The 15,914-nt window shown below is 40.0% G+C and overlaps 1 protein-coding gene and 1 long non-coding RNA gene across 3 annotated transcripts in view; one reads left to right on the top strand and one right to left on the bottom strand.

Moving 5' to 3' along the window:
- The window catches only part of LOC310899227, a 128,270-nt gene extending 122,908 nt beyond the window's left edge, over positions 1 to 5,362 (bottom strand). The window contains exon 1 of the long non-coding RNA XR_014584097.1: positions 2,390 to 5,362. This is a non-coding gene — a long non-coding RNA (uncharacterized lncRNA). The remainder of the gene's footprint in view (positions 1 to 2,389) is intronic.
- Positions 2,128 to 15,914, top strand: part of GLRA3 (glycine receptor alpha 3) — a 99,543-nt gene continuing 85,756 nt past the window's right edge. The window contains exon 1 of one of the 2 annotated variants that reach the window (XM_083835373.1): positions 2,128 to 2,415. In XM_083835373.1, coding sequence (XP_083691499.1) covers positions 2,321 to 2,415 — 95 coding nt within the window. In that variant the 5' untranslated portion in view covers positions 2,128 to 2,320. The remainder of the gene's footprint in view (positions 2,416 to 15,914) is intronic. The other variant, XM_083835372.1, reaches the window with a different exon arrangement.

The raw sequence follows: 15,914 nt of genomic DNA on the forward strand, positions 1-15,914 counted from the left end.
ACCAAATCACTGTTGAAGTACACAATACACAAATGGTGCCTTCAGAAGCAGCCCCACTAAATGCTTATTTTAAGGAGGAAGACAAGAATCAACAGTTCTGAACATACAAAGGAAGTAGTCTACGCTAATTCAGTAGAGCACCTGCTTTGACAGACCGTCCTTGAGCAAATAGAGGCATTCTTAGGTTTGTTCCCTACTGTGTTTTCACTTAAGGGTTTGAACAGGTTCTTTTCATGGTTATTTTTGTCTTCCCAGGTGAGGGTAAGAACAAGAACAAAAAGATAAACTTTTTTGCAAAATGGACAGAGAAACTTAAAAGTACTGAATGCAAAGAGTACGGAATCATTACTTAAAAAAAAAAGCTCAGGGAACAGAGGAAATAGATTAGTGATGTTCTAGAATATTCTTTAGCCATACGCTTGGTAGGTATCAACAAAGAAAGCGAAACTGGATCTAAAAGGAGGTAGGAGTTATTATTTAGTGATGCCTGCTGGAACAACCTTGAAGAAGAGACTTGAAAAATAATGATATTGGGAAAATAGAAAGCATAAATTAAGAACACAGACGAAAGCTACATGTGGGATTTTTATGAAGGGAAAAAAAAAAAAAAAAAAAAGACAGTATTACAGGAGGTGTAGCTTGCGATTCCCTATTTCTAACACACACTCTGTTCTTAGAAATAAAGAAAAAAATCTCAACCACCTGTTTCTTGTTATTCCATCTCCTCTACACAGTGATCTTTTTTTAGATATATATTCTGTGTTAAAAAATTGTTCTACACTTCACCCTGTCTTTCCATCTTCTGAAATGAGTTTATTGTACTTCTAGCTTGTACTTCTGTCAAATTTCAGTTTATTTTCTTCTTCTTCTCCTTCTTGATGAACTTTAGTTTTTGTTTGTTTGTTTTTCCCCACATTGTCTCCCTCATTCTTCAGCCCCTGAGCTTTCTGTGGCTTTTTAATAGTTTAAATAAGACTCTGGCCTGAGATAGTAATATGGTCACCCATGAGTCTGTGCAAGTAGTGGGGCTGCAGAAGGACTTCAGCTGCTGTCTAATACCAATCAGTGACTACAGGAAAAAGCAAGCCAGTGTATTATACTTAGGGAGGAGGATATGCCCAGGTAGATACATTTCACATATGCAGAGAGCCGTCCCTAAACTGCTCCCAGATTTCTCCTTCCATTGATTCTCCCAGACAGGCAGTTCAAAGGCTCCTCATTAAAAAACATTGTCTTTTAGGCTCAGAGAGAGTGTTCCCACTCCACAGTGTCAGGCATATTTTCCTCATCTGTCCCAGTTCAGATATAACCCTTCTTCACACATCTTTCATCTTCTTTTCTGGACAGACAGCTTTTCTCACACAGAATTTCTCAGTACCAGCTCATAAATTCTTACCCTTTTCTATCGCAAGCACCTCCTGACTTCAGTGAACTTTTCTTTTGGGTTTCTCTAACAATAAGCGTAACCACCTCACTTTCCTCCTGTCACCTATACTTGTAAACTTACTCATGCTACGGTCCTCCCCCTTTTTTCCCCAGGATTAACTTTCCTGTCCCCCTCTTGCAATGTTCTTTCCACCATTTCCTCCCAGATCCCTTCCACTCTCCTCCCCACTGGGATGTTCAGACTTTCTCGGTTTAGGTGTGCCTGTTGGTCTGTTCTGTATTACTAGATCATCTCCCTTTTCTAACGTAACAAGTAGAATAGAACAGGAGGATACTGTTCCTGCGTCCATCGGCACAGTACTTGCAAAAAGAGACCGAAACAGAGATCCTTCGCCCCCCCCCTTTCCTCAGAAGACGCACGCCACCACCCAGCCCAACAGCTCACCCCCCGAAACCCCCGACCCCTCCAGAGCCCCCCACCCCTTTGGATTCCCCCCAGCTTCCCCTCCCGCGGTGGGGCCATCTCCCCCGGCGGGGGCAGCCCCCTGCCCGCCGCCATCCCCCCCTGCTCCAGCTGCCGAGAGCTGCGTCGCGCTGCGGGGAGGGGGCGAGGGCCTCCCCCCGCCATGCCCTCCGCGCCCGCCCCCCCACCGCCACCACCACCACCACCACCGCCTCCACCGCCGCCGCCGCAGGATCCGCGGCGCACCCCGCGCCCGGGATGCGGCCGGCGGCGGGGAACCGCCTGCTGGCAGGAGCCGGGGGCAGGCGGGCGGGGAGGTGGGCTCCGGCCGCCGCCCGCCGCCGCGGCAGGGATTAGGCTCCGTCCCGCCCGGCTGCCATGAGGGGCGGCGGGGCCGGGGCGGCGGGGCCCGGCGGGCGGTAGGCGGGCGGCGGGCGCGGAGCCGCCGGAGCTCTCCGGGGTGCTGAGCCGATGCCGAGCGTCTCCTCCGGCAGCATGGGCCGGGCGCGGTACCTCCGTGCGGCCGTCTCGGGGTTTTACCTGTGGGAAGCCGCGGTTCTGCTCAGGTGAGGTGGTTTTCCGAGGGCAGAGCGCCGTGCCTGCCCGCCGTCCGTTCTCCTCGCGCGGGGAATGAGCCGCCGCGGTCGCTGCCGTCCCTCGGCAGCAGGGCTCTGGGCACGGACACCGCACGCGTGGGGTCCGCGCCTCGCGAATGACTTTGTAACGCTGCATCGCCTTGAATTTGGAGTCGCGTTCGGGGAACGGGGGGCTAGGTGGTGCCTGTTCACAGGTCCCTCTTTGATCTGGGAATGTTATCACTGTTTTTAGCAGGAAACGTGACATTAAGGATTCCAAAAATTCTTCAGGTGCAAAATGGCCATGTGTAAAAGTTACAGAAGATAATCTGAGTTAGCAATATATTGATCTGATTTTTTTTTTCTACCAGTTCTTTTCAGTAAAAAGACATTCAGGGATTGCATTAGGTCAGAAAAGTCCTATAGAGAAATAGAAGAAATAATAGCTGAGCGAACAGACAAGTGGTCTACAGAATTTCCCTCAGGAGGGAAAGTGCCTGCTTTACAGTCTGGGATGTGTATTATAAAAGATAGGAATATATTCATAAATTATGACTTGAGCAGAAGTGACTGAAGTTCATAAGGTTGTGTTTTGTTGATGTTTTTTTGTTTGTTTGTTTTGTTTTTTTTTTGTTTTTACTTTCTGCCCACTCTTTTTTCTAGCTAAACTAATATTATGATAGCAATGCAAGCATTCTTTTAATACACAGTTCTGGAAGTGTGGTGGTAACAGGCTACAATAAACTTGAGTGATCCATTACTGTAATGGTGAGGGGAAAGCTTAAAGAAGAAAAAGGAAACATGCAAAAAAGCAGCCTTCAGTGTCATCACATATTCACCGCTGATGCAGAGTTATCCATGTTTGTTAGCAACAAATATTGTAGCCCTGGATCACAATAAATAGATTAAGTCATATATTAAAACACTGTCAGACTATTTTTAAGCAGTACATAGCTACCTGGCAAAAGTAAAAAGGAAACTTAAATTTTAAAAGGGGTTCTCCAGAGAGAATTTGGCAGTTATACTTGTAAGGGATTTATGATTACAAATTTAAATTTGGTATGTAGTGCTCCACAGCAATGGCACACCTCACAGGTGCTCACAGGTTCAAAGCAAATCTTTTCTTTCTTTTTGAAGTTAGATTAATGATCTGTTTTGTATCTACATGTGTAATGTAAATAGTTTCTAATGTGTTTTTACTGTAATTGTGCCAAAAGATAGAGATTTTAAGAAACTGGGTCACATGGTATGAGATTAATCAACTTTGGGTGGAAAGAGTAAATGCATGTATATAACAGTTTAAATTCTCCAATTGCACTAAATACTTTATGTTAAGTGTAGATGACCAAACCCTTTCGTAGTGTAGGCAAGATGAGCAATAATGTGATATTATAACTTTATTTTAATGTACTTATAGCACATATTTCTCTTTGGTATATTATTAAATTCCCGTCCTACTGTTGAATGATTAATCCTTAATCCTAACAATCCTTAATATTGTTTGGTTAATAATAAAAGCGTGGTTTTTTTGTTTGTTTGTTTGTTTTTGTTTTTGTTTTTTTTTTAACCCCAAGGGAAAAAAAATGGTGTAAAAGTAAGTTTTAGAAGGTATACAGGTATTTCACATCAGATAATTCTGGACTAACATTTGTTTCAAAACCTATACAAGCATCTTACTTTGCATAAATTCAAATTTTGTTCAATGTTCATAAAACCTGTTGTACTTTGATAACCTGCTGCTCTTCAATTATCATTTTCTCATAATGACCACGGTTACTCTGCACAAAGATGTAGATCTATCTTGTGCATAGTGTCTGAGAAAGACCTCAGAAAGCTGTTCGGAATATATCACAATATAGAGACTGCTGGTGGTCTGAGGTCTAGTGATACAACCTAAGAAAGCTGAGTCACTTCATCGAGACCCATAGGAGTATCTTCCATGCCCAAGACAGCTTGCTTTAAAATGGAAAAAGTGTACCAAAAAAAAAGCATTAAACATTAAAACCTGCAGAATTCCCAAGCTTCTTGGAGCCATTAATTCCAGTTCTCTTCCAACTTAAGCCTTGTGATTTACATCAGAGCAAAGGGGACAGGGAACAGTAGGACACTGATTCCACTCCCTGTAAGACACAAGCTCCCAACCTTAGCACCTATTTAATATCCTCAGTGAAAAGATGAACATGCCAGGAGTTTCTAGAAACAGCCTGGTCTTAAGTTTTTAACTTGTTCAAACACTGTGGAAAAAAAACAATATATCTTCTCTTATGCTGTGCAACATTGAAACTTCCCTGCCCTTCATTAACAAGCACTCAAAGCTGTGTAAGAAGACTGATAAAACCTTAGAGGAAAAACTTTCAATTCTTGTCCAACAGCCATGAGGCTGACTAAAGTGATTGTCTAAATGCTATGCCTGTGAACATAAACAAGTATAGTTGTTTAGTTTTATTTTGAGTATAGGTCAAATGAAAACAAAAAGGTTTCTTATCAATATAGGTTGCAAAATTAAGGGCATTCTATTTAGTGAGCAATGTCTCTGGTTTTACATGCTTCACAAGAGAAAACTGCAATTGATTTTCCTTTTTTTTTGAAATAATTAATTTTCATCCCATATTTAAAGACTTTTCAAATTGAAATGACTGAAACAACATGCATATTGGCCATTGTAGGAACTAGTTATTAATTTGATTTCTGAAAGACACTGAAGAAAAAATATCACTTATAGTATTTCATAATATTGTCTTAGATTAATAACATACTTATTGATAATACAATAATACATTTTACACAGGAAAAACAAGCGTTTAAGCAGATAGTAGTCCATTATGTTTTTAGTGTTGTATTTGAGAACTGGGAGAACTTGTATTGAGAACTGGTCATCAGACCTCAAATTAAAAGATATTATATATTAATGACTGCCACGTCAAGCACAGTGCTATGTTAAGAAGTGGGGTAAAAGCTAGGCAGGGGGTGGGGGTGGGGGGTGGGAGGGAGGAAATGAGCCTGGAAAATAACTAATTCACTACCAAACAAGAAAAATAAACATTTCTAAGCTAGAGTTTGACATCATCATTATCTTTAAGACAGAATATTCCTCTGATTTTTCATTAAAGTAATGTGCTGGTAACATAAATTCCTCTCTATTTGCTTGGATTCCAAGAGGTCATGCCAAAAGCAAGATCATGTTGGTAGAGTCACAGAAGGATAGTATTTGTGAATCATTTATGATAATGATCATATTTGTGAGTCAAACAGTTTTATGACAGCTCTCAAACTTGCATGGGCACCAGCACAGCTCTCTTAGAATTACTTTGTCAGGGATTTGCCGGAGAATTTGCTTTCTACTTAAAGAGAATAGTGTATGCATTTTGTTATATAGACCTATGTTTGGGGAAAGCACATAGGAAAGGTAGGTAGCAGTATGGAAATGCAGAATAGATTGTCTCTTTAGGATATTTTTTAGGTAACTATGTTAGCGGAGACCGAGAATCACCCTATGATTAAGTTATTGCCTCTTTCCTTGTTCTGTTCACTGCCCCATTGGCCTTATATTGGAAAAAACAGAGACAGCTAATTGTACTTAGAAGCCATATTCTTGTGGGGGGAAAAAAAAAATCTCAATTCTCTAACTTTGGGGCATGCCTAAGCTCACAGTTAACTGATTTTGAAATTATTCTTGCATTGCATTAGAAATTGATTTCAGATGAGTATCTTTAAGATACAAAAGTCAATTTCTTTTAAGCCAGCATCAGTTCCTCTGATACAAGTAATGAAAGAGAAAGAAACAACAGCTAAAAATCATTAAATTTGTGTTGTCATAACAAACATCTTTGAAAATAAAGTTCTTCAGATGTTCTGATGAGACTTCAGCATCTTATTAAGATGTTAAGAATTATAACTACAACACTATTCAAGAAATAAAAGTCTCTGCTAAAATCAGGATGTCAATAAAATAGTGGGTGAACGAAAATGTAGTCATTCAAGCTGAGGGCATGGAGGCACAATATTTTCCTTAGCAGCCCTGACTCAATTTGAAAAGTTTCTGTGGGATAAATCGGTAAACAGACTCCAGATCCTAATGAAAAAGACCTGATATGTGTCAGGGAGCAGCAAGAGAAAGGGAAAGTGATCTGGGAATTCAGACTCACAGGAAGGCAGGCAGGAGTAGAATTCTACTAACAAGGCTTGCAGTCCCACAGAACCTAGAACTAGAACAGAGTAGATCCTGTCCACAAAACAGTTCAGATTGCCGAGCCAAGTCCATAATAATGTGGTAGGTTTGAGGTCAAGGCAGAAAGTCAGGTCAGTAGATCAGGTTCAGGACCAGAATTAGGAAGGTACAAGGCTGGGTACAGGTGCACTTGCACTGTAGCTCAAGCAGAGACAACAGCTACTCTCCAGCATTCCTGATGGGGAAAAAAAGGAAAAGGCAAAAAAAAAAAAATAGAAAGGAAAGGAAAAAAAAAAAGAGAGAGAAAGGAAAAGGAAAAGAAGAAAGAAGAGGAGAAGGAGAAGGAGAAGGAGAAGGAGAAGGAGAAGGAGAAGGAGAAGGAGAAGGAGAAGGAGAAGGAGAAGGAGAAGGAGAAGGAGAAGGAGAAGGAGAAGGAGAAGGAGAAGGAGAAGGAGAAGGAGAAGGAGAAGGAGAAGGAGAAGGAGAAGGAGAAGGAGAAGGAGAAGGAGGAGAGAAATAAACAGCTTCTGAGAGAAGGGGGTGAACCCCTGCTGAGATTTCGCACAGCTTTTGTCAAACAGCTCTGCTTCAAAGCTGGGCTGCTGCACTATTAGAGCTGGCACTGAGCCCAGCCAGGCCCCTGGGATTAAGGAAATGTGCTCAGGGCCCTTATAAAATGTCGGGAGGAGAACACTGGGGTTCCCTTGAAGGATGTACCCATAAGCAGGCACTGTACTTTCCAAAAAATTGGACCACAAAAAAGGGCTTTTTTGGGGGAGCAAGACTATAGAAATCAAATTCTCTCATATTTCAAATATACCGGTGAAAACACCGAAATCTCTTTGAATCAAATATGAGTTTTATTACTAGTATGAATTTGATCAGCAGTTTTACTATCTATTCTTTATTTCTATAAGAAAACAATTATTTTCCTAAATGACTACCATGTTTATAACATTGAGAAAGAAATATGCGCAGAGCTTTGAGTTATAATACAGTAAGCTGTAAGAAAATTGAATAACAAAGCAGTTTCAATTAAGAACATGAGTCTTTCCATTCTCATTGTACTAGTGACATTTTCTTACTTTTCAGCCTCTCCTAGTTCATTGCTAGCCAAATGATGCTAACAACAACTGAAAGACAGAAATATTTTGAGATGAGTGTTGTACTTCTGTATGATGAAAAATGTAATAGCTCCTCCATCAGATTAGTCTTGTCCAGCTATCCTAGTGTGACAATTAGAGAAAATGAAAAATTTTACAAGATTAGAGCTTCTTATTTTAACAGATTTAGAATACAAGCTTCAAATGACCTTACTGAGTATTATGTAATAATACCTATAGGGAATGATTCCAGTAAATCAGCTTTTCTCAAGTAACGAGCAATGAAGAGCCCTTCTGTGTGGTATTGCATCTTCTTTTTTATTGCTTTTCCTACAGATCTTTATGGTGTTTATTGGAAGAATCAGTAAAAACAGACAGAAACTAAAAAGAAGTCGTTTTACTGTCACTTATATATAGGCATTGTGAACAGATTGAGTAAAAGGCACCTTCTTGAGGACAAGTATCAGCTAACAGCAGAAAGGGATCATCTCAAGAAGCATGAAAAGACACAGCCAGAAACTGTGTAACAAGAATGCAGGACCAAAGCATGAGAATGAGAAGAGCATCAGGAAGAAGAGTCCGTACAATAACATAAAGAGAAAAGAAGGCAAAAATATTTGAGACTGTATTTTTTTTTTTTTTTTTTTTTCCCAGCAGTGATTATATCCTATTACTCTTTGTGGCTTCAGAAGCATTAGGATCCTTCCTGACTGATGTCTTCAGGTGCTGTGTCAATATAAACGCTAAATAGTGATAGTAGAAAGAAGGAAGGAAAAAAGTACAAAAATAGCATGTGGTTATAAAAGAATAAAAGGATATATTTTGTTGTTACTCTTCCAGTCAGCTCTCTCATAAGTTGCTCCAACATTATTCAAGAGCAATACCTGGTCCACTTCAATGGACTTTCTACATAACAAACACTTCCTACATAATTTTTCTGCACCACATAGTATCCTGTTCTTCCTCTAGCCCTACAATGGATGTACAAAATGAGTGGGGACAGAGAGGGTCACAGTTATTTCCAGGAAGGAACTTCCCTAAAGAGGATCAGTCCATTTCACTATTGTCATTATTGAAGTCTGTATTTGGTGACATAAATTAACTAAATGCTAAGAGAATGTAAGGAAAACAGTTTGAGACCACAGAAAATGTAGAAAAGTTGAAGACCCCAAAAACTGATTGGACACATTGTAAAATTAATTTAGTGAAACAATTAAGTGAGTAGAAAGCAAACACAGGAGTACTAAATTTTCCTAAACTGTGGGGCTGTTAGTTGTTATTAACCCGGTTTTTGCAGCTTAAACAGGTTTAGGAAGAGTATCATAAGAAAAAAGAATATAGCTGTGACAAGATGTGACATTTAGAAAAGCAAACTTTTTTTTTTTTTTAACTCCTCCTGTTTAAGAATTAAAGCTGCAGGTTACCTATATAACCTACTGTTTTAGGATTTTGCCTTTTGTTGCACCCCATCTTTGATATAAAAAATATATTGGAATATGCTACTCACTTCATTATTGTCCAAGCCTTCACAGTTTGCATAAGACTCCGCCACATCTAGAACTTATCTCCAGTTTTTTATAAAATATAATTTTGTCTCTTCCAGAATTTTGAAAGGTAAAATATAAGCTTAATGTAAACCTAAGTAGCATCTCTGAGAATCCACAGGTACCAGAACATACAATTTCCAAGACGACTTTCTAAGAAATAGACAAATCACAAATTTGTATAATTTTTACCACAACTAACTTCAACTAACTTTAATTTCATGACTAACCACCAACTCACTATAGTTATACCAGCATGGTTCTTCAGAATGTTTTAAAAAAATTATTATTACTTTATATCTTAGTGGGTGACTGCAGAGCCTGCAGACTTTTTTGTAAAAAGTTAGTTTATAATATAAACTAAAAGTGGGATAAAGTGGGCCTTGATTATTAAAAACATCCCTAGATTTTCACAGTATCACAGTATCACAGATTTCTAGGTTGGAAGAGACCTCAAGATCATCGAGTCCAACCTCCGACCTAACACTAAGTACTCCACTAAACCATATCGCTAAGCTCTACATCTAAACGTCTTTTAAAGACCTCCAGGGATGGTGACTCCACCACCTCCCTGGGCAGCCCATTCCAATGCTTAATAACCCTTTCGGTAAAGAAGTACTTCCTAACATCCAACCTAAAACTCCCCTGGCACAACTTTAGCCCCTTCCCCTTCGTCCTGTCACCAGGCATGTGGGAGAACAGACCAACCCCCACCTCTCTACAGCCTCCTTTAAGGTAACTGTAGAGAGCGATAAGGTCGCCCCTGAGCCTCCTCTTCTCCAGGCTGAACAATCCCAGCTCCCTCAGCCGCTCCTCGTAAGACTTGTTCTCCAGACCCCTCACCAGCTTGGTCGCCCTTCTCTGGACTCGCTCGAGCACGTCCATGTCCTTCCTGTAGCGAGGGGCCCAAAACTGAACACAGTACTCGAGGTGCGGCCTCACCAGAGCCGAGTACAGGGTCACAATCACTTCCCTAGACCTGCTGGCCACACTGCTTCTTATACAGGCCAGGATGCTGTTGGCCTTCTTGGCCACCTGAGCACACTGCTGGCTCATATTCAGCCGACTATCAACCAATACTCCCAGGTCCCTCTCGGCCAGGCAGCTTTCCAGCCACTCATCTCCCAGTCTGTAGCTCTGCTTGGGGTTGTTGCGCCCCAGGTGCAGGACCCGGCACTTGGCCTTGTTGAACTTCATACAGTTGACCTCAGCCCATCGCTCCAGCCTATCCAGATCCTCCTGCAGAGCCTTCCTGCCCTCGAGCAGATCGACACACGCACTTAGCTTGGTGTCATCTGCAAACTTACTGAGGGTGCACTGGATGCCCTCATCCAGATCATCGATAAAGATATTAAAGAGGACCGGCCCCAGTACCGAGCCCTGGGGGACACCACTAGTGACCAGCCTCCAACCAGATTTGACTCCATTCACCACAACTGTCTGGGCCCGGCTATCCAGCCAGTTTCTAACCCAGCGAAGCGTACGCCAGTCCAAGCCCCGAGCAGCCAGTTTCTTGAGGAGAATGTTGTGGGGAACGGTGTCAAAAGCCTTACTGAGGTCAAGGTAAACCACATCCACAGCCTTTCCCTCATCCACCAAGCGCGTCACTTGGTCATAGAAGGAGATCAGGTTCGTCAAGCAGGACCTGCCTTTCATAAACCCATGCTGACTGGGCCTGATCGCCTGCTTGCCCTGCAAGTGCCGCGTGATGACCCTCAAGATAATCTGCTCCATGAGCTTTCCTGGCACTGAGGTCAAACTGACAGGCCTATAGTTCCCCGGGTCTGCCCTGCGGCCCTTCTTATAGATGGGCGTCACATTGGCTAGCCGCCAGTCAACTGGGACCTCCCCCGATAGCCAGGACTGCCGATAAGTGATGGAAAGCGGCTCGGCCAGCTCCTCCGCCAGTTCTTTCAGTACCCTCAGGTGCATCCCATCCGGCCCCATCGACTTGCGCACATCCAAGCTCCGTAGCAGGTCGCCAACCATTTCCTCATGGATAGCGAAGGCCACATCCTGCTCCCCATCCCCTTCCACCAGCTCAGGGCACTGGGTATCCAGAGAACAACCGGTATTGCCGCTAAAGACTGAGGCAAAGGCGGCATTTTGTCCCATTAAGTCTTTTAATTTCATAAAGTTTTAAAAATGCACTTAGACATTAACAGATTTTAAAATCTGTTAGATTCAGAATGCAAAGAGAGTCTATGCTCTGTGCTTACGTAGGCTGAGACATATTCAGCTCCAGGGATCAACTAAACTTCCAGTTTTGTTAGCAACATATCTGCTGGCTAAGGGTGTCCTACTAGATAAGTAAAAATAAATGTCACAAAGTGGTAACTTGCCAGCGATAGTAGGTTGTTGTTTTTTTAAAAAAATTTGAGGGCAAAAATAAAAATTATGAAATCAATTGTGACTTACTGTGCTTCTTTGAAGCAAAACTATTTTAATTGCCTTATACGAAAGAAAAAAAAAATTGTGAGCTCTCCTTATCTAGCTATATGAAGAGATACTTATACAAAGCAAAGCTCTATATAACATATGCTATATACAACATATACAGAATATGTAACATATAATAGCTCTATAACTTCAGATCCTAGAAAGACTGCCCCAAAAAAATCTCATCCTAATCCACCAGTATTGCATGAGAATATGTTGGCATCATGTAAAGCCATAGAACCAACATGAAAGCTGTCTGCCAACCTTCTAATCACCAAATACTAACTTAAGGAAGTTGGCTAGGACACTGTAATAGTGTCCCAAGTCTTACTGCTACCCTCAGTGTATTAGCCCAACAGGGTAGTGTTTGGGCTGCATCGCTGTGTTAGCCCATTGCAGTTTTTACAAGATCAGGGTGCGCAGTGGTTCACCTCAACAGTAGTCATGTAAAGCAAAGCACAGACTTTGCACAGCTAAATTATTAGTAACAGCAGTATTCTAAGATATATGTTAATTCTGTGTCTAAGTATTTATATAATGCCTCCATGAAGAGATGTGGTTCTGAGCAATGTTTTCCCTGGTGCTATCAGGTCAGATCCATTACCTCTGTTCGGCAATATTAGAACTAACATCAAAGTAAGCAAATTTCAGCATCCTATCTGGATTATATCCCATAAAACATAAAAGACTTAAAAGACTTTTTTTTTTTTTTTTGGCGGGGGAGGAGGAACAGAGGGTGGGGTGAAGTCTATAATGTTTTGTTTTTTTTTTTCATTGCTTCACCTGGAAGAGAGAATGCTTTATGCTTTTTTTTTTTTTTTTTTTTAAGTGCATATTGATCAGAAGTTAATAGTGAAAAAAAAATGCAAGAGTTAAAATAAAATATACTCTCTTCTGTTTTCCTTCAGCTCTTACACACTGAAGATAGGATTCTCAGTTGTTTTGAACATGATATTACAATTTTTTACTACACAAAATGAATATGAAATGCACCCACTTCAGACAGTAATATATGATTACAAAAGGTGAAGTACAACAGAGAACTGGAATTAAAGGAGCTATTTATACCCAGTTTCTCAATATACACATTAAAATTTTACCTTTAAAACGTATCCCAAAAATTCTATCACTGTGCAAATGTACTCTAAAAATATACCTGTGTTTTCAATTATTTTTGCTGTTCCTGCACAGAGGTGGATGTAAGGGTACTCAAATTTTCATCTATAATCACCATGAACACAAATGTATTTGTTTGGATTCTCTAAGTAATGGCTTTTTTCATCCTTTTCAACAGTGGTTATTCTTTCAAGAGATGAAGTGTCTTGCACATAATAAATACCAGAGCATATCTGGTCATTATTTTATCTTTATCCAGAATATTTCAATTTGTTTACATGAAGCTTAGAAAACTGACATGACAATAAAGAGGTGCTGGATACATGGCATAAACAATACTAGTATAGCAAAGACAAATCATGTATGTAAGGGGAATTTAAAACACTACTTTCTGTGTAAGAGAATGTATGTATGTGTAGTAGACCAGGAAATTTTTGGTGAAAACATGAAAGGTTAGTAGCACTGTTTTTTAACCTTCACGTTATTTTCTTTGACTTATTCAGTAAGGAATATGATTCAGTACATCCATTAGAAACACTGGGTTCTGTCATTACATGGCATGAATGTTGCCACTCTCAGCATCACCCTGAAGCTCAACTCTGTTGTTGCCTTAAAGAGAGTCTTACATTTACTCATTATAGTGTTGATCTGGACAGAATTAACAAAAGGGGAAAAAATTACTTAATTCATGTATCTCTGCGGTGGTTTTACTGTGCTACAGCTGAACACCACAACCACTCTCTCCCTCCCCCTCCTTAGATGAGGAGGGGAAGAAGTAAAGGAAAGAAAAACTCACAGGTTGAGATAAGGATGATTTAATTAAAGGAAAAAAGAAATCATTATTAAGGAAAGATTATTATTAATTAAACAATTTAACTAAACAATTTAACTAAACAATTAACAATTTAACTAAAGGGAAAAAAAAAAGGAAAAGGAAAGGGGAAAACGGAGGGGGAAAGGGAAAACTAAACAAAATAAGTAAAGGCTATGTGGAAGTGCAGAGGAAAGAAATTACTCTCTCCTTCCCACAAATGAGCGATGCTTGACCACATCCTTGAAGCAGGGCCTCAACGCACATAGCCGGTGTTCGGGAGGAGGACAGACGTTTTCACAAGAGCCCACCCCTCTCCTGTTCTTCCTTTTTGCACCTTTTATAGCTGAGTGTGACATCATATGGTATGGAATATCCCTTTGGTTGGTTTAGGTCAGCTGCCCTGGTGATGTTTCTTTTTTCACATTTTTGCCCACCCCCTAGGAGGGTTAGAGAGAGTCCTGGTGCTGTGCCAGCACTGCTCAGCAGCAGACACAACACTGGTGTGATACCACTGCTGTTTTAGCTACAAGTGCAGAGCATAGCACTGTATGGGCTGCTGCAGGGGAAGTTAACATCCCAGCCAGACCCAGTACATGTAAATGTTAAATGTAAATGTAAATGTAAAATGTTAATGTAAATTAATACAGCTGGTTGAACTTCGCCATTCCCGTCTCACAGAAATTTCCAAAATTCTGAAAAGATTTTGTTGCTTTTTCAATGCATAGAAGGAGTTTTAAGTTGGAAAAAAAAAAAAAAAAAAGGAAAAAAATCTGTCAGTTCTGTGGGGGTCATATTCAGATAAGTTTTTGAAAATTAGAATCTAAAACCCCACTTTCATTTCCTATCAACATTAGAAAATTCACAGTTGCTGAAAGACAAGACACTGGACCAGATTCCACCAAGTCTGCCAGCATTTCATTAAAACCGTGTTGAAACAGATATATTTCTGTAAAACACTTTGTCAAGAAATCCGTATTTTTTTAGCTAGAAAAATTTTGTCTTATTTGGAAATCCTTAATCAATACTAATAACAGAGTATCTACACCATAATTAGCTGACAAAAAAATAATAATAAAAAAAAATCATGAGAAGTGTTTCAGGAAAGATCTTTATACAGCGTTGAGTTCTATTTATTGATAAGTTCTGTCTTGTCTGGGCTGTAGTCAGGTCTTTTGAAATACTTTATGTTAAGATGAGTGTTAAGATGAGTTTAGGCTCTGTTCAGCTTTTCTATAACAACTCAAATCTTATCAAACTTATTTTTGAAAAAAAGCCTCATCTTTTAAACAGCCATCTGACATGCTCAGTGAAGATATAGGAAAACACTGCTGTACTGATGATACAAGCAGAGCTTCCCTAAGGCAAATGGAATAGCATCTAATTGAATTGTGCTTTAGTCTTCAATGACCCTGGGGATTTAATTCAAATTCAATTTTTATCTAATTTTGATAAAACACAAACATTTTATTCTAAGAGTATCTTTGAAGAATTTTGTGAAAATTAAAATAGAATTGTTTGAGAAGAAACATAAAACAACTCCTGTTTTCAGCTTCAGATAGGGTTATCAACTCAGGAAGATGGACTTTTAAAGTGAAACAAGGCAAAGGCGGAGCAGGGGCTTACAAAATTCTAAATAGTCATTAATTATGATTATGATAAATATCTGTATGTTACACTGTTTATATCATGACAGTACAGCAACCCAGTGGATGCAAATTAAATTGATGGGTCAGTGCCACAGGAATAGTCAAAAATCTAAGCAGTTTGTTAGAACTAGCAAACCAGTAATATGTAGCTGTACAATCTAAAGCACAGTTTGGGTGCATTCAAAATGCAGGGTGTACCAAACAGTGGTAATTTTACAATTCTGTTTTCAGTATTCACAGGTTGCTCCTCAATTTGGGAAGAGTTTACTATGGGAAAGAGTTTTTAGCCTGGCAAAAGTCTCATTTTACTCACTTTACTTCTCCTTTCAATTTAGTGTTACCTCACTGACATCAGTTGAATTATTATTCATTATGTCGGTGAAAGACACCAGTCAGTTCCTGCACATGTTCAGTTAGTTAGAGGAAACATTCATTAATCACAAAAATAAATGTAATTGTTTAGCTCTAACATGCATTTATAGAAGAATATCTGGTGCTATATAAAATATAACGTTGTGAAATTATTTTGGTTTTGGAAGCTATCCATTACTCCAATAACTTTTCTCCACTGTTCAGTTAATACAAAAACTAGTGAGATAGTAATGCAAGTTCAGACTACTTTATAGTGAGATAGTAATGCAAGTTCAGACTACTATGGAT

This window comes from Anser anser (assembly GCF_964211835.1).
Source record: "Anser anser genome assembly, chromosome: 4".
Lineage (NCBI taxonomy): Eukaryota > Metazoa > Chordata > Aves > Anseriformes > Anatidae > Anser > Anser anser.